Below are 17609 nucleotides of genomic sequence, written 5' to 3' on the forward strand. Positions count from 1 at the left end.
AGCCATTAGGCCACCCAGATACTACACATGCAGGAGGTTTATTTTCTACTGGAGAAGTCAGAATCTCACACTCTTTAAATTATTCTACAAAATAGAATTGGAAAACAAGTGAAGGGTAACCAAAGCTGCTTGTTCCCTCAAATGCAAGATTGTTGGCTGGCAGGGTTATAAAAAAAAAAAAAAAAGACAAGCACAGAGTACGTACTTACCACTGTGGAACAGAGAACAAAATGGAATGACAGCAGCAGCCCTCTCACCCCATTTATTAAAGAAACAGTAAGAAAAGATACAATGCAGGAAAAACACCAACCATCCTTCACATCAGGCCGAACAAAGCACAGTGATTTCCCCTTTCATCCCTCCACCCCCACCCTAATTCCCCAATTTCCATCCATATCAGTTTAAGTTTTGAGGTTCTTTGATTGGAGTACCAGTGAGGAGGGAGCTAGGTGATCGGAGGAACTTAAATCTGGCCACCGCTAAGTCCCAGAAGAAAGGAGCTGCAGGCCCAGTCAAGCAGAAATGTGGCGGGTCTGTGCCGTGGGTGTCTACCTCCCACACTGTGTTCAAGCCCCCAGGGAAAGGTCTGGCAGTAGAACATGACTAGGTCCAGGGTACCCAGGTCAGAGTTACCGAACCATGGCCCGCTCACCAGTGCAGCATCACTAGACAGCCAGTGAGCCAATTCTCCAGTGGTGAGTGGGGAATTAGGACCTGCAGGCCAATGTATCCCTGAGGAAAAGTCCACGAGAACAATTCAAGAAACTAGTAAGAAACAAGGGGCAGAAAGCTGTGGGACAAAAGCACAGCAGGCTTCCGAAGGCCAGAGATGCTTTTTCTTGAAGCCAGGATCATCCCTATCTGCCATAGTCCGTGTCTCACAAATAAGTTTGCCTTCAGTCAAGAAAAAAGCAGGAAAAAAGAAGGCTCGCTTGAACTTGAGCCCCAGCTGTGTTCTTCAGACGGTAGTTCCGCATCTACTCTTTTACCTAAGAGACAGTCCCAGCTCAGAACCACAGTGCTTAAATAACAAAGTGGCCCTGGAAGAAAAATGCTATTTAAGGGGGTAACATTCCATTTGGGTACATTGCAGCCATTGGACCCCCTGGTCTGGGGAAAGCAGCTGGATTTGAGCCAGGGAGGCTGCCCACCCTAGGAAATGGGACCAAAGTCTTGCCTACAGGGCCATTCATCCTTGGAAAGGAGGCTGGGTTAAGGCCCAGGGTCCCTGTTGGTCTTGCGAAAGGAGCTGGGTTGATACCCACAGGGCCTGCTGGAGAAGAGCCCAGGTGCCCGGCAGCTGACCTGGGGAAAGCAACTTGACCCGGGCCTAACGGACCAGCAGACCTTGGGAAGGCGGCTGGACTTGGACCCTGCAGGCCAGTGGCTCTTGGAAAGTTAGCTGGGTTGGGGCCTAGTGGCCCAGAGGCTCTTGGGAAAACTGCTTGATTTGAGCCCTGGAGGCCAGCAGACCTCTGAAAGGTACCTGGATTTGAGGACAATGTGCCAGAAGACTGAGAGAAGGCAGCTGGGTTCAGCCCTCCTGATCCTGTCCCCCTTGGAAAGACTCCAGCATTTACCCCCATGGGACCACCTGGTCTTGAGAAATGAGCTGAATTAGGACCCATGGGGCCAGGAGCCCTTGACATGGCAGAGGGATTTGGCCCTGAAAGGCCAATTCCTCGAGAGCTAGGACCTGTGTTTGGGCCTATGGGGCCAGGTACTCTTGTCATGGTGGGTGGGTTTGTGCCCATGTTTCCAGAAGCCTGCGAAAAAGAAACTGAATTTGTCCCTAAAAGACCTGCTGCCCTTAGAATGGGGGCAAGATCTAAGCCTTGAGGTCCAGCCATTCTTAAGTTAAGACCAGATCCTGTACCCAAGAGGCCACCTGCTCTGTTGTCCAGATTTGGGCCTGGGCCTAGGCCCCCAGCTCTTGGGTTGGGCCCAAGACCCGGTCCTAAGCCACATGCTCGTGGGTTGGGCCCCAGGCCTGGGCCTGGAAACATACCAGGCCTAGGGGCCGGGTTTGTACCTAAAAAGCTTGATCTCAGATTTGGACTTGGTCCAGGACCCAGGCCCATTGGCCTAGGATTGGGAGGACCAGTCCCAGAGGACAAAACACCTGCCCTCATGTTGGGTCCACATCCAGGGCCCATGGGGCCACCACTTCTAGGGTCAGGACTTGCTCCCAGGAGCCCACCTGCCCTTGGGTTGGCCATAGGACCAGGACCAGGAAGCCCTCCTAATCTGGGATTAGACATAGGTCCTGAGCCTGGAAGAGCTCCTGTTCTAGGGTTTAAACCTGGTCCTGGTCCTGGTCCCAAAAGGCCTCCTGGCCTTGGGAAAGAAGCTGCACCTGTACCAGTGGGATTCATCCCTCTTGGAAAAGAAGTCATGCTTGGGTCACGAGCACCAGCAGGGAAGTGTGCTGGGTTTGACGCCAATGAGCCTGATGGAGTTGGAAAAGGAGCTGGATTCCTTGCAAAGGGAGCCAGGTTCCCACCAAGAGAGCCTGCTGCCATAAGGAAAGGATCTGTGTTCACACCCATCGGGTGGCCTGCGTTCACACCAGGCCCTCCGTCCAGCCGTCCTCGAGGTGGCAATGGAGCACGAGTCCAGGGGGTTGGCCGCTCTCTAGGGAAAATCCGGGGTTCTTTCATACTTTCTTGGGGACGTTGGTGATAATAGGCTTGGGGCGAGTTTTGAAAAGGATCTTGTTTTTGATGAGTGCTGTCACCAAGTACTGGGTGCCAGTCTCTCGACCAAGCTCATCACAGTCCTGCTTCCCAGGAGTGTGTTTGACAAGGACTGCAAAAGGTTTCTCCAGGTGGATGATTTTCCCATACAGGATATGATGCCCCACGATCAGCACAGGGATTCCCTTTGGCAGAACAGAAGGAGATGCCTGAGGTTGAACGCAAGGCCATTCCTTTCAGGTGCCTTTAAAGCTGCTCTTGGCAGCAATGCTGGCACCTCCAGTCCCTGGTCTGGCTCTATCACTGTTACAAACCACACTGGCAATCAATCCACCCTCGTGCCCTTTTCATTCTTTGTAGCCCCACGGAAAGAGCATTTCTACTCTTAGGACTCTTGCAGATTCCCAAAGACTCCATTTCTCTGCTTTTCCAGAAGTTGGGGGACAGCAAGCAGATAGCTCTACAGACTGGCTAAACCTTGAGTAACAAACCTGAGGACAGTCCTCATGCTGGGTCCTGGGAGCACCACCTTGGTGTAGCTTGCTTTACTGAGGCATAAGGCAGGGAAAGAAAAGCCCCCTCACCTCAGTGGTGTAATGTAGGTCTCCCAGGAGGTTTCCAGCTAATCCGGTGCTGTAGCGAGCCTCGATCTCCCCCTGTAGCTCCATCAGCACCCATTCTGCCAGGCCTTCAGCCCCCGTACTGCAAGCAAAGGGCTGGCGGTTACAATATTTTTGAGCGGTGAAGGATGAGTAGTGTCCTGCACCTACACCACCATTAGGAGCCCAAAGGAACGCTGCTAAATACAAGTTCTTGGGAAACTGGGCAGTACTGGGAACTGAAATACAGGTCTTAATGCAAGTAGTATTTATATAAGATGTACCTGAGGACCCTAATTCCTCCAGAAAAGTATAAAACCAGTATAGCCCTTAACACTCAAGCTAAGTAAAATCTTAAAATGTACTCACCTGGAAATAACAATTTGCACCATGAGCCTTCCTTCTTTAAAAAAGCAACTGAAAAACTAGAGGAAAGAAAAGAAAAAAAAAAAAAACCTTTTAGGACAGCAATAATTATAGCCAGTATTTATCACTTAATTGTGCAATAGGCACTTCCCCCTTTGAGACAGGATCTCTAGGGCAAGCTGTCCCTGAACTCTCCATGTAGCTGAGGATGGCTTTGAACTTCTGATTCTCCTGCCTCTAACCCCAGCTTAAGTGTTGCTAGGCACTCAACCCAGGGATTTACAAATGCCAGGCCAGCATTCTGCCAACTGAGTTTTATAGTCCCAGCCCAACGTGTGGCAGGAACTTTGAATTCCACGTGCTTTTAAACATGTTACTCTGTTGCCCTTGCAATGCCAAAAGGGCTAGGCGTTCTTGCTGATTCTGAACACATAGATTACAGCTGTTAATGACAATCATTGAACTGGTGACCCACTCAGGTGTATCACAACAAACGTAAGGCAAGTTTTTTTTCTTTCTTCTTTTTTTTTTTTTTTTTTTTTTGAGACAGTGTTTCACTATGCAACTCTGGCTATCCTGGAACTGTGTAGACCAGACTAGTCTTGAACTCACAGAGATCCATCTGCCTCTGCCTCTGAGTTGCAGGCTTAAAGGCTTGTGCCACATGGCCAATATTAAACTGATTTCTAATGTGACTCTCAGCTGCAGACTAACTACACCATCACATTATACAACAGTGCCACCAGGTGGCAATTTGGAGCACCCTAAAAGCCTGCTACTAGCCGGCTTCATTTGCCCTTCATCTACTACTCAGGGACTGGATTAGGGAACCAAAGTTACAGTTTCTGGTTGTCTTTAGAACAAGACAATATATAGTGTTACCAGCCATGGTACAAAAAAAGTCAACAGGTTCTATAATTGTACTCAAACTCAGTAAAAATACTAATCAGGATTTTTTTTCTTTTTCTGTTTAAGCCATAACCAAGGCTTGCCTGGGACTTGGTATAGTATATTCTATTTTTTTTTTCTTTTCTTTTTTTCGGAGCTGGGGACCGAACCCAGGGCCTTGCGCTCGCTAGGCAAGCGCTCTACCGCTGAGCTAAATCCCCAACCCGGTATAGTATATTCTTAGTCCAGCCTCTAGAGAACCAGGACTACAGCTGGCAGCACCATGCCACTTGATGAGTTTCTTTACTGGTTCTTGTCACTCTGGACCTCCAGTAGGCTTGTGTCATGACTGAACCTCTTTCCAGAGCACCAAACACACTACACAGGGTCAGCAGCATGTTTACTATGGACTACATGCTATGCACATGTGTGCACAGCAACTCTGATAATAACCAATTATCCCATTTTGCAGTTGAAGCTACCGGGTCACATACAAATGATTTTTCATGTGTTCATATGTGGTACACACTAAAGCAGAGTACAGAGAGACAAGACAGGAAACTGGGCCATCTAGTTACTTAAAAGTCACTACTTAAGTTTCCCTTCGCAAAGGACAAAACCAGCTACCAGCAAAAATGAAAAAGAATCACGAGACCACACAGCCAGTGACATGTGTAAGAACTGTTTACAGCAGCACAAGGGCACCAAGACTAGAATAAGCGAATCTCTGTGCCCAAAGAGGTTATGGCCCCACCGAGAAAAGGCAATACAGCAAAAGACAAAGATCTTTGTGCAGATAACAAACAAGACCATTCGAAGAACTTAAGCTAAGCATTCTGGGACAAGGTTCATCTTTGACTGACTACTGGATCAAAGGCAGTGGCACTGAGTCCTCCTTCTGAGCACTTCCGAAGTGAAACAATCCAAATTCAGAAGGCTGAAGTTCAGATTCCAGCTTGTAAAGTGGAAAGCAGGTATGATTCTGCTCAGGTCACTAAAGGACTAGGGGCTAACACCTAAACGACGACTCACTGGTGCCCTGATAACTATAACTCATGCAAGACTTTAGACTCCTATTGAGAACAGCTAATTTTTTTAGATTGGGAAGTAAGCAATTGTGCATTTGATAGTCTATCTTTAGTTATAATTCATAAAGTATGCAATGTACAGATTGCAAACGGCCAATGCTGCACAGACCAAGTTCTCTCAAACAAGCTTTTGCTGACTGATGTTCGCAAACAAGCAGTGTATGATGATGAGTGTAAGCTGCAAAAACCAAGGTTGTCTAAAAAAAGCAAGAGAGAATTCACACCCGTGAACATCATATTCTAAGCATAGGGAAGAAGATAAAACCTGCTTCCTGGGTCCAGGGAGATGGTTCAGCCATGCAAGCATGAGCACCTGAGTTCAAATCCCCAGTGCCCATGAAGACACAAAACATACAACATTAGCATCTGCAACTGCAGTGGCCTTCTGAGACAGGAGGCAGACAAAGAAAAACCCTCGAAAGCCTGAAGGTATGCAGTGGAGGCACCAAGACACTGTCTCAAGGCAGAAGGCCCGATACCTAATGTCCTCCATATTCAGACAGGCATATATGCTATACACACATACCAAAATACTACACTTCCTGAAAACTAATTTCAATTTGTGTGTGTGTTTATCCACAGGAAATAGAGACAGTGTGGCTGCCAAGTTTTCTCATTGCATTCTCTGCTTCCTGGACAGACTCCTATCAGAATAAGAAAAGCAGATACCTGGGGTTGGGGGATTTAGCTCAGTGGTAGAGCGCTTGCCTAGCAAGTGCAAGGCCCTGAGTTCAGTCCCCAGCTCCGGAAAAAAAAGAAAAGAAAAGAAAAGAAAAAAAAAAAAAGAAAGAAAAAAAGAAAGAAAAGCAGATACCTGACCTGAGCCAGGTAGCACTTGCAAACCTACCCATGCGTGTTCAATTGAAAACATCTTTATATGCAGATGCAGGAAGCCTTGCCTGAGTTATTTCTATTGATACTGGCAAACATCTAGCAATGCCTTGGAAAACAGTAATTTCGTGGCTTACAGCCTAGCCATTCTGTTGCTACACCCCATCAACCCTATAAAATTTGTTTTATGCTAAAGCAAATTAGGTGGTTTACATGTGTATAAAAAGAAATGTAAGCTCTGTGTGACAGTCTAGCTTAGAGACACCTGTATATTGATATATTTATGTAATCTGTGTATATGAGGGTGTGTGTGTGTGTGTGTGTGTGTGTGTGTGTGTGTGTGTGTGGAACACTGGTGAGTGTTAAGTTCTCTTTAGTAAACCTTAAATTCTACTTTCAGGGCTTGAGATTTCCTGTAGCATCTAAAACCTATTACTCCTTTTCTTGCTCCTTGAGGTCAGCAGACAACTGTCCACAGGGCTGAATTAAGTACTGATTTGAGGACACAACTGACAGAGCTGACAGAGTATTACCATGTGTCCCAGGTTAGCATACTGCTTACTCAAAAGGTCTGAAAAGTCAGTGTGGGGTTATGCACCTGTAATCCCAGCCCTTCAGGTTGAGGCACAGTGATATCCTGTCTCTAACAACAAAGGCGGATGAGGGATCTAAACTGCACTTATCTCCTTATCAACAGGTAGGGAAAAAAAAAACTGAAAAAGAAGTGAAGCCTAGTATAAACAGAGCACCTCCAATCTGAAAATATGATATACTTCTAAATAGAAAAAATTAAAACATATTAGGCCACTAGTATCAAGTTTCAAGATTTCTCAGTTCTTGGTTTTGTTTTTTTTTTTTCCATTTTTAGGGATGCTCATCTGCTAAGTCTATGCAAATATTCTAATATCTGAAGCACTTCTTTTGTGAATTTTGAATGTAGTTTAAACTGTAACAAGCCCAATTCTGTTAGTAATAACAAAGAACAAAAATATTACAAAGAAAATTCTCTGTATGGCATCAATTTCTGAGTCTTCCGTCTCACTCCATGCTCACACTGAGACAACCAGTTTCTAGGACTGTCTAAGATTTGGCTTGTTTAGAAAGCAGTACAGTGTTAACTCATCTCAATACTTTTGGACGCTTACTGTGAAGCGAGATGCAGCCTTAGGTTCCACTGTGTGGTCCTCATAGCAGTCCTCCTCATACAGAACTTCTCTGAGATCCACCTACCTTGCAATTGGCCTCACTCTCCTACACAACTGAAAGCAGCCTTGTACATTGCAATGGAAACAGCTAACAATCCAATGGATGCATCAGAGCAGCTAATAAGCCTCACCTTACCCATGCTTAGAAGTCAAATTCAATGCCACCTCCAGGATTCAAAATTATACCCTAAATCCTCTGCTCCTCAGAGAGGAAGCAGCAGCCCTGAGGACTGAGGACTTTCTTGCCACGGATTCACTTTAATCTCTGACCAAATTCAGTTCTCATCCTCTGCTCTCTAAATCATTACATGTTAAAGGATTACTAATGTCTTAGAGAACAGCCTGATCAATGAACCTCATTATAGTAACTTCCCAAGATAAAATGTGGATAAGTATGGCATGTGCCTAGCCATACAAACAGAAAAGCAAACAACTGAGATTCAATGATTTAAATCTAGTGACAAAATCTGCAACAAGTAAGTGTCTTATAAATGTCCATTTTATTTGCCTTGTCTACAGATTGAGTTCCAGGACTGCCATAAATATACAGAGAAACCCTGTCTCAAAAAAAAAAAAAATCCATTATAATGTAAACATTCTGTGCTGTCTACAGGGGCTAAACCAGTGAACAAGACAGACACCACCTCTACCAGTATTTTTGATTTTTCTCTGTTTGAAAGGGAATGTTCTAATTCTTCAAAACTGTACTTTAAAATCTTTAAAACGTAGGGTAAAATGGCTTAACCATTTCAAAGTAAAAAGAGTTAAATGTTTCTTAGAATATGTCAAGTAGGGGTTGGTGATTTAGCTCAGTGGCAGAGCGCTTGCCTAGCAAGCGCAAGGCCCTGGGTTCAGTCCCCAGCTCCAAAAAAAAAAAAAGAAAAAAAAAATATGTCAAGTAGAACATCACTAACACCACATTGCTAACTACTGTGAATGTTTACAATGGAGAAAACAGCCTATAAAAACAGTAGGTCATCAAGATCAATTCTATACAACTGGAGAACAATTCGGTGCTTTAGTCAGGATTTACCAAAATGTTTCAGGGCTTAAACTCTGGAAAGTCATTTCTCTAAATATGACAACTATTTCTCTATGTGCTTTTCTAGCAAACGAACAATCTCGGGAGTTTTATATATGTCTGAATACAAATCATTTTTATTACCAGTGTCATGGTGGTTGTGTGACTGGAGGGGATGTTTGAGCCTAATTTTCTAAGGAGACCTTGTCTCTTAATAGGGTTGTTACTAAGTCTAAACTACTTTAAATGAGACACTTGCTCCCCTACAAAAAGGGGCCGTGGAGGGAAGATGGAATTGAATGCTTCCGAACTTTTCATCAGTGAAGAATGTTTTCAAAACGTGTTTAGATACTATGCATACACGTGGTATGCTCCCATCGCGTGGCAGGATTCCTCCATTGGAGGGAATCAGTTACTGTTACTTGTTATTTGTAGACAATGGGTAGAAAAGATGGCTTCGGTCGATTTGAGTTACTCCGGTTTTCTCCATCTTCTGCTACTCTGCTACTCTGCCACCCCATCTCAACCTTTCCTCCTCTTCCTGCCATCATAGCCGCCTCCTCCGCCTCCTCCTCCTCCCCACCCCCCAACCCTTTCGGGCGGCGCGGCAGTTGTGGGGGAGGTCCCCTCCTTGCCGGATTCTTCCATTTCTTCTATCTCCTCCACCCCGTCCCCCACCTCCCATTCTTTCAACCAGAAGGACTCTTAACTCCCTTTTCCCCATTTCTCCAACTCCCTTCAAACTATCCCAAACTACTACTGGAACCGTTTTTACCAAAGTGTTTAACCCTCTAACTCCCTAAGAAACGATCCGTCCCCACTTCACTCTTAATTAAACTGCTTTTCTCCACGGCCCCCACCGGTCTTCATATCCCTCACCCTTCTCCCAAAGATTCCCCTTCCAACTATCTTCCTCTACCGCTCAATACTATCCAAAATCCTTCCCGGTCCCGCTTCTCTAAGACACACCACCCTCCTCAACTCTAGGATTCACTCCCCCCAAAAGCACCCGAGTTCACTTTGCAAGCAGCCTCCAAATAAAAGTCTCCCAGAAGCTTCTTCCTCCCCACTACCATGATTTAAAATAAATGTCCCCTGAAACAAGCCTAACATTTCTGTCAGTTCCGCCCCAAACCCCTTTTGAGCCCCCTGCTGCCATTCCCGCTACTTTCTGGGTTCCAAGTCCACTCAACTCCAGCAGGCCTTCCGACCGGGGACTGAGCCCCTTTCCCCCCCGCACATACCTCGAGGATCCGGCCCGCGCCGCCCCCTGCTCCTTCCTCCGCCCGCGTTCCGCCAGCCTTTCCGCCCTTCTCCTACTCCACCCAGCTCCCTCGCTCCCTTCCTTCCGTCCTTGCACCGCTCTCGGTCCCCAAGCTTCCCCGGCTCGCGGCGGGCTAGCCTTGGCCCTCGCGGCCCTCACGCTTCCTTGCCCAGCATGCGCCCCTCCCCCGCCCGCTCCCCGCCCCTCCGCTCGCCATTCTTCTCCGGGAGCCGCGCGCCCCGCCCGGCCCCGGCTGCCTAGCTGGCCGATCTTTCGCGCTCTCCACACCGTCCCCACCTCCGACCTCGTTCCCCGCGGCCTCCCTCGCCCCCCGCCCGCTGCCTGACCTGCAATGGCGGCCGCCGAGCGCGGCGCCGCGCGGCCAACGGGCGACAACCGAACCTCCCGCCGCCGTCGCCGCCGCCGCGAGCATTGCCTGCGCACTTCCGGCCTCGCGCCGCCTAGTACTTCCGGGACGGAGCTATAGAGTGCGCACGCGCGCACGTGGGACCGGGGCGGAGAGAGGCGAGGTCCCGGGTAGCGAGTGCCTGGCGGTAGGTGAGTTCGGGGAGAATCCCCGGGGGTAGCTGAAACAGTGAGTTCGGAAGGGGTGCAGTTCACCCGGAGTCGGGGGCCCGCGGACCTTGTTAGATGCTCGGTTCTGAGGCCGAGTGGAAGCTAACTCCGTGAACCTGGGAGAGAGCAGGACTGGCGGACACCTCGCGCTCTTCAGTCCCTCTTCAGAACGTGCCCGCTCTGCATGTGGCTCCCTTGAGGGTAGACGAGTGAGGGGCGAACAAGTTCCACTCCCAGTAGGTGTGTGTCAGGTAGCTGCTAGATCAGGCAAGCTGGGAGAGACCACCAAGTTCTGTCGCTGCCCACTCGTGCTCTGGGTTTCCCCTCCCCCATCAGCCCCTTGTCACTGTCTTAGAGTGGGTCTGTGATTTGCGTACTCAGTAATGTTGAGGAGAGAAGTTATTGGTAAAATGCTGATTTTTCAAACTCTCTTACTCCAAGAGGTTAGAAAGATGGGGGAATGGAGTTGGCCTTTGGGGGCATTAAGTTGCAGAAGCTTCTCTACTGAGTTTCTGGAGACTGACTGGAGTCTTGCTGGGTCACAACAGCATAATTAGAAATGAACTTAAGTGAGAGATCATGAAACTTCCCATCCAACAGCGATGATAATAAATTGAATGCATAGGAGATTCTCTGCTTAATATTTAACAATGACTCTTTTTGTCCCTTCAGGAATGGGTGAATTTAAAGTCCATCGAGTTCGTTTCTTTAATTACGTTCCATCAGGCATCCGATGTGTGGCTTACAATAACCAGTCAAACAGATTGGCTGTTTCACGAACAGATGGCACGGTGGAAATTTATAATTTGTCTGCAAACTATTTTCAGGAGAAAGTAAGTCTTTGGGGAGCCTGGTGTGTTACTCCTGATGTTAATTTTCTTAACTTCAATTCTACAACTTACATGTCCTATCTCAGATCAAGTGACTCTTCCTGCTGTGGAATTACTTAGAACTTCTATAGCATATCTGAGATCCCTTGATTTGTGAGAGCAGCCCAGGGGTTTGATATATCTAAAGTTGATCCTGCCTAGGAATTCTGTGTCACTATATGCCATTTGAGGACTGAAGTTTGCTGGATCTTTTGGCCACTACAAGAAAGAAAAAAAAAATGTTGAGAAAATTGTGATTCTGGAAAAATGACATTTCTTGCTGAAGGCATGCGTTCCACTGATAATGGAAAGTTTTCAAACATTGTTATGTCAGAAAATTTTACTAACATGGCAGCAGGCAGACTGTCTCCAAGAATGTAGACTTATTTGTCTATTGGGGAATAGACAATAGACTCCTATTCTTTTAATTACATGAAATGTCTTTTGGGTACACATTTTGGGTTTGTTCATTTTTTGTGTACCAGTATTTTGCCTACATGCATGTATGTACACTTCAGGTGTGCCTAATGCCCTTGGTGTTTAGGAGAGGGCATTAGATCCCCTAGAATTGGATTTAGAAGTGGTTAGGTGCTGGGAACTCTTCACAGGAACAATAGGTGCTCTTAACTGTTGAGCCATCTCTCCAACTCCAAAGACTTTCTCCTCAAGAACACTGGTTACTAATTTTTTCAGGTGCAACATGCAATTCAATTCAAAAGAGAAGTGATGGGTGGATGAGTATTCAGTGCCCAGCAGTCTGTGGCCAGACATTTAGGCATCTGTAAATGTTTCCAGGAGTGAGTGTCAAGTACTGGTATTGAAATAAATGTTAGAGTTTTTACATTTGTGGAGAAAGCTCTGTAAACAGACAGTTTCACCCCAGTATAATAAAAGCTGGGAGAAGTACGCTTGACATATGATAGCCTTAGGGATTCTGTATAGCGTTGGCTTACTGAAGAACTAATGTGTGTAGAAGAGTTTCAAGTCCTTGCCCCACGACAAATTGGTCACTGCTACAAACACCACAAACATGCTTGGGTGCACACTGTTGCGTGGTGTGACTTTTTGGTTTGTCATTTATAACTGCTAAACTTGCATAATTTGTATTTTTGCTTAATGCCTCTTTTCGATGCTAAACTTCAAATTCTGTAAGATCAGGGACTACATCAGCAATGTCTGTGACCGTCCTGGCTCTATGTCTAGTACAGAGCCACTGCTAAGTTAATGTTCGGGGACTAAATTCTCCATTTCTTCCCTATCCTTCCTATTTTTAACAGCTAACTAATTCAGTCTGAGCTTCTGTTTTCTCCAAGTCTCCTTCCCTATTTTTTAAATTACTAACCTCTGGCAGAGTGAGATGGCTCAGTGAGTAAAGGTTGCTTCCACGCCTGAAGACGGGAGTTTGCTCTCTGTAGCCCACATGGTGGAAGAAGAGACCAACTCCTGCCTGTTGCTCCCTGGTCTTCATGTGCACTGAGTAAATAAATGGAACGAAAATGTAAGGATTGCTGGCCTTAGTCACATCACTCTCAGAGCAAGACAACCCTTAGTCAGAATAAAAAGGTGAGGAGTGAAGAGAGCGTCCCCGGCATTCCGTTGACTTAGGGTTTTCAGGCAAGCCACTTTACTCTTCTCCCTCTTGGCCTTGCAAGTTCTGATAGGAAGCATTATTTGTGTCAAGCAGACATAAAATTAAAATGCCATGATATATAGGAAAATATCGAATGCCCAGAAAGTACTTGTAATCTGAGATTGTAGCCAGGTAGGTCTGGTAGTGGTACACACCTTTAATTCCAGAAGCCAGAAGCAAGGGTATCTCTGAGTTCTGGACCAGCCTAGTCTACATGAAGAGTTCTGTATAGGACAGCGAGGTCTACATAGTATGAGGCCCTGCCTCAAAAGGAAAGAAAAGAAAGAAAGAAAAAAAAGGAACCTGAGTCCTGAACAAAAAGCTGGAGTGGACCGAATTGTTTTTTAAGCAACTGTTTCCAGGAGAAATGGGCACAGATTGAGGTAGATGTAAAGGATGCATAACACTGGCATTTAGCACGTATGCAGTCATGCATTACTTGATGGAGGTCTGTTTGGAGAAATGTATGGTAGTTGATTGCTAGAGAGTTGGCAAAACCTACCATTATGTAGCCTTATTCCTAAGCTGCAGACACCTAAAACTAGTTGCTGTTGGAATCCTGTGGGCAGTTGTAACATAGTAGAAAATATTTGTGGGGAAAACAAAGCAGCTCCAGGTGGTTTATTCTTGGCATATTTTAACACGGCAGAATTTGGTGAAAACCTTCTGGTGAGTTTTAACTGGATCCCAAGTTTACCAAAGCATACATACTTTGAGGAACAAAGTCAGCTAGATACAGACTACACTGAAACTCTTTGTAAAATTCCTAAAGATGGGTTCCCTAGGTGTACTGGGAACAACACGCTTTAAGATGAGTCTAGGAGAGGATCGGGTGCTGAAAAAGTCTAGCCACTCAGCACAGAAGTTTGAGTGTGAGATCAGAGCAAGTTACAGGACTGTTTTGAAACAGAGAAACTGTCTCAAAAAACAAAAAATTTTTAGATATTTCATATCCAACTGGATACTAACCCAATTTTTTTATGCATGGGAACTCACCACAGCCCACCCTGCCTCTGCTTCCTGAGTACTAGGATTAGAGTTATATAAGCCACCACACCTGGCTGAGTCAATCTTGAATATCCTAATTCTTAAATTCTAGTTGAAGAGCTTCTGCTGAATTAGTCCTAGTTTAAAAGCAAGAGAAATGTAAAACCTATGTAATTTTAAGTAACTAATATTGAAACTGAAAGAGATAAAACTGTCTAATGGACACAAATGTTTAATAGTGACAAAATGCTAGTTATTCTTGAGGAAATACTTTCCAGGTGCTGGTGACTGAAGAACTCATAGCAAGTTAGCAAGTATGATTCTTTGTGGTTTTGAATTCATGGCAGGTTGAGAAATGACGATGGTGCTTCTGTAGTTTTTCCCAGGTCATGAGTCTCGGGGTACCGAAGCCCTGTGTTGGGCAGAAGGACAGCGGCTCTTTAGTGCCGGACTGAATGGAGAAATTCTTGAGTATGACCTACAGGCACTAAACATCAAGTACACTTTGGATGCCTTTGGAGGACCGATTTGGAGTATGACCGCCAGCCCCAGTGGCTCTCAACTTTTGGTCAGTATGCAACTATTGATAACTCAAAATAGATGAGTTATGGTCACTCAAACTTCTTTACCCATGTTTGCGTTATGTAACACAGAAACTACGTGTACTAGGAATCAGAATACATAAGGTTGGAATTGGCACTGAAGCTTAAAAATTCTTGGAGGTGGGCTGGAGAGATGGCTCAGCAGTTAAAAGCATTTCTGCCCTTCACCCGATCTGGGTTTGATCCCAGTACCCACATGGTGGCTCTCTACAGTCTCACTCTAGTCCAAGGGCTCTGACACCCTCCTCTTGCCGCCCTGGGCACTGCTCAGTCACTTTGCCTTTATGCTACTAGCGTGGACCGTGGTTGTTCATTTGTGAATGTTCGGGTTAAATCATTTCAGCATTTCCTAAACTTCTTTGGAACCAAAAAACTGATTTTTTTTTGTACTATGTTTTATGTATTAATAGTAACTTCTGTTTCAGAAATATGGGGTGCTCAATCCTTCTATAAATCCACTACACTCACATATATATCCATGTTTGTAAAATTATACTTTTGGTATTGTGTGTGGGGCCTTGGGGCATGTATGCCACAGAAGTGGTTGTGACCGTCAGAGGCAGCAGCACGTATGAGTTGGTTCTCTCCTGCCACCATGTGGGTCTTTAGGATCAAGCTCAAATTGCCAGGCTTGGCAGCACTTTCCCACAGAGTCACCTTTCTGTCCTGAGATTTTCACTTTATTTCACTCATACTAACTTATATACTATCCTAGATGCTTCCGTCTGGGTTTAAAGGTCTTTTATCTGGGCCATGGGTCTCTGGCAGGTGTGTGTAAAGCTCTCCTTCTAATCTGTGTCACGTGCAGATACTCAGGCACTGGTTAGAACTCTGGGCCTGCTTTCTGACTAGAATGTGAGGTCCATCAGGAGTATACTATCAATTTCTTGATGGTAGGTGCCCTCCCCTCTCACAGGATGTTTTGATTTTATGCAAATGTAGCTTTTAGAGAAAAAACAATGTGTGCTTCTAAATGGGGATATTTAGTCCTGTAAAGGGCTCATTTAATCTGTTTTCTACCTGCCTCTAAACAGGTTGGCTGTGAAGATGGCTCCGTGAAATTATTTGAAGTCACCCCAGACAAAATCCAATTTGCAAGAAATTTCGATCGTCAAAAAAGTAAGGCTTGTTTTGGGTCAGGCAGTGAACAGCCTCAACAAGAAATTATGCTTTTGTGCCACCAAAGGGATAGGATATTTTCCGGTGGCTATAAGAAATGCTTTACTAATTTTTTCTGAGCACAAGGAAAGTTCTAGAAGGCATCCATTATGCAGCATAGTTGTAAATGCCTGACTAAGAAAATATATAGAAATTCAAAGTAGAAAATTAGTGTTTCTGTGAAAATGAGTATATTGTTTATCATCTATGTCTTAGCCTAGGTTTATGTTGTGATAAACTCCCCTACCCAGAAGCAACTTGGGGAGAAACAGGTTTATTTCAGTCTCTAGTTCCACAGCACGGTCCATCAAAGGTAGCTGGGGCAGAAACTCAAAACAGGGCAGGAACCTGGAGGCAGGAGCTGATGCAGAGGCCATGGAGGAATGCTGCTTGCTTAGTCTGCTTTCTTATAGCACCCAGAAGCACAAGTCCTGGGGTGGCACCATCAACGAGGGCTGGGCCCCTCCCACATCAATGAACAATCTAGAAAGTGTACCTCAAGTTTACCCACAGGCCAGTCTGGTTGAGACATTTTCTCAATTGAGGGTCTCTCCAAAATGACTCTGGCTTTGTCAAGTTGCCATAAAATCAGCAGTGTACTCCGACAGAAACTCCTGTTTTGTGAAATGTAAACAGCTGTGCATAGAGTCCTTTTTTTTTTTTTTTTTTTTGGTTCTTTTTTTCGGAGCTGGAGACCGAACCCAGGGCCTTGTGCTTCCTAGGTAAGCGCTCTACCACTGAGTTAAATCCCCAGCCCCACATAGAGTCAGTCTTAACCCTGTTTAAATGGTGTGCTTTTTGAGGCTGGTTCCCCTGGCTATGGGATTAGACTGCCTTGAACTCCCCATCCTCCTGCCTCTACTTCCTGAGTGCTGAGGTTACAGGTTTGTACCACAGGAAACTTGCCATTCCTTTGTTCCCCCTTCCTTCTGCTTTTTGTGACACAGGTTCTCACACTGTAGCCTGCACTTGCCTGGCACATGTGTAGCCCTGGCTGCCCTTAGACTCGTGGCAGTCCTGCCTCAGTGATACAATTACAGGGGTGGACCTCTAAGATTTGCTGGCTGTGGTTCTTAACCATGCTAGTCGATTTAAGTGCCATGGGGAGTGTCATGAGCTGCTGCTGCGGCTGTGTGGCTGGGGCTCTGGGATGTACCGGCACTGGGCTACAGAGCAAGGGTTGACAAGCACTTTGAACTTCTGAGCACAACAGCACTTGAGGCTTTGGAGGCACTGTAGCCTCGGCTAACCCTGGGTGTAGCACGGAGACAGATGTGTGTGCTGTGTGCGGGTAGAACTTGATTTACAAAAACCAACAGCAGATTGTGGTTTGCTGGGGCCTGTTTTGGAGAGCAGTGACCATGGTGTGTGTTCTCTCTTTCCTTTGGTAATTTTGTCAAGTTGACAAAAAACTAGCCAGCACAACCACCAAAAAAGAAAAACAACTATGGCTGGTTAAGAGCAAGGATCTGGGGGTTGGGGATTTAGCTCAGTGGTAGAGCGCTTGCCTAGGAAGCGCAAGGCCCTGGGTTCGGTCCCCAGCTCCGGAAAAAAGAACCAAAAAAAAAAAAAAAAAAAAAAAAAAAAGAGCAAGGATCTGTTCTGAGAAATGTAATGTTAAATTATCTTATTGTGTGAGCATCGTCAGGCAAGCCTCCACAAACTAAGGTGGCTGGTGTCACTGGGCAATGCGATGGCTGTGAAGGTGCCCTCCTATATCCAGTGCATCCTTGTTTGTAATGTCAGTATTTGTGCCTTAGCATACGTATATTTGGGCATTTCTGCAAGTATGTCTCTTTAATCTGAAAAGTCAGTGTCTGTGCACACTG

At 45.8% G+C, this 17609-nt stretch overlaps 3 protein-coding genes across 5 annotated transcripts in view; 1 reads left to right on the top strand and 2 right to left on the bottom strand.

Moving 5' to 3' along the window:
* Positions 1-19: 19 nt before the first annotated feature.
* On the bottom strand, positions 20-10320 carry Chtf8 (chromosome transmission fidelity factor 8). The gene is made up of 4 exons (NM_001194951.1): positions 10306-10320; positions 3665-3720; positions 3281-3398; positions 20-2881 (listed from the first exon to the last, which is right to left on the bottom strand). Exons 2-4 carry the CDS (start codon positions 3685-3687, stop codon positions 2657-2659), a joined length of 366 nt encoding a protein of 121 aa, NP_001181880.1. The 5' UTR covers positions 3688-3720; positions 10306-10320; the 3' UTR covers positions 20-2656.
* Positions 249-10320, bottom strand: Derpc (DERPC proline and glycine rich nuclear protein). Its single transcript, NM_001378380.1, has 4 exons — positions 10306-10320; positions 3665-3720; positions 3281-3398; positions 249-2881 (listed from the first exon to the last, which is right to left on the bottom strand). Exon 4 carries the CDS (start codon positions 2658-2660, stop codon positions 1059-1061), a length of 1602 nt encoding a protein of 533 aa, NP_001365309.1. The 5' UTR covers positions 2661-2881; positions 3281-3398; positions 3665-3720; positions 10306-10320; the 3' UTR covers positions 249-1058.
* Positions 10321-10470: 150 nt separating this feature from the next.
* The window catches only part of Utp4 (UTP4 small subunit processome component), a 28097-nt gene continuing 20958 nt past the window's right edge, over positions 10471-17609 (top strand). The window contains exons 1-4 of one of the 3 annotated variants that reach the window (XM_087594205.1): positions 10471-10774; positions 11207-11367; positions 14397-14588; positions 15657-15741. In XM_087594205.1, coding sequence (XP_087450331.1) covers positions 11209-11367; positions 14397-14588; positions 15657-15741 — 436 coding nt within the window. In that variant the 5' untranslated portion in view covers positions 10471-10774; positions 11207-11208. The remainder of the gene's footprint in view (positions 10775-11206; positions 11368-14396; positions 14589-15656; positions 15742-17609) is intronic. The other 2 variants (XM_087594204.1, NM_001009640.1) reach the window with 2 other exon arrangements.

Source organism: Rattus norvegicus, chromosome 19, assembly GCF_021556685.1.
Source record: "Rattus norvegicus strain SHRSP/BbbUtx chromosome 19, alternate assembly SHRSP_T2T, whole genome shotgun sequence".
Classification (NCBI taxonomy): domain Eukaryota; kingdom Metazoa; phylum Chordata; class Mammalia; order Rodentia; family Muridae; genus Rattus; species Rattus norvegicus.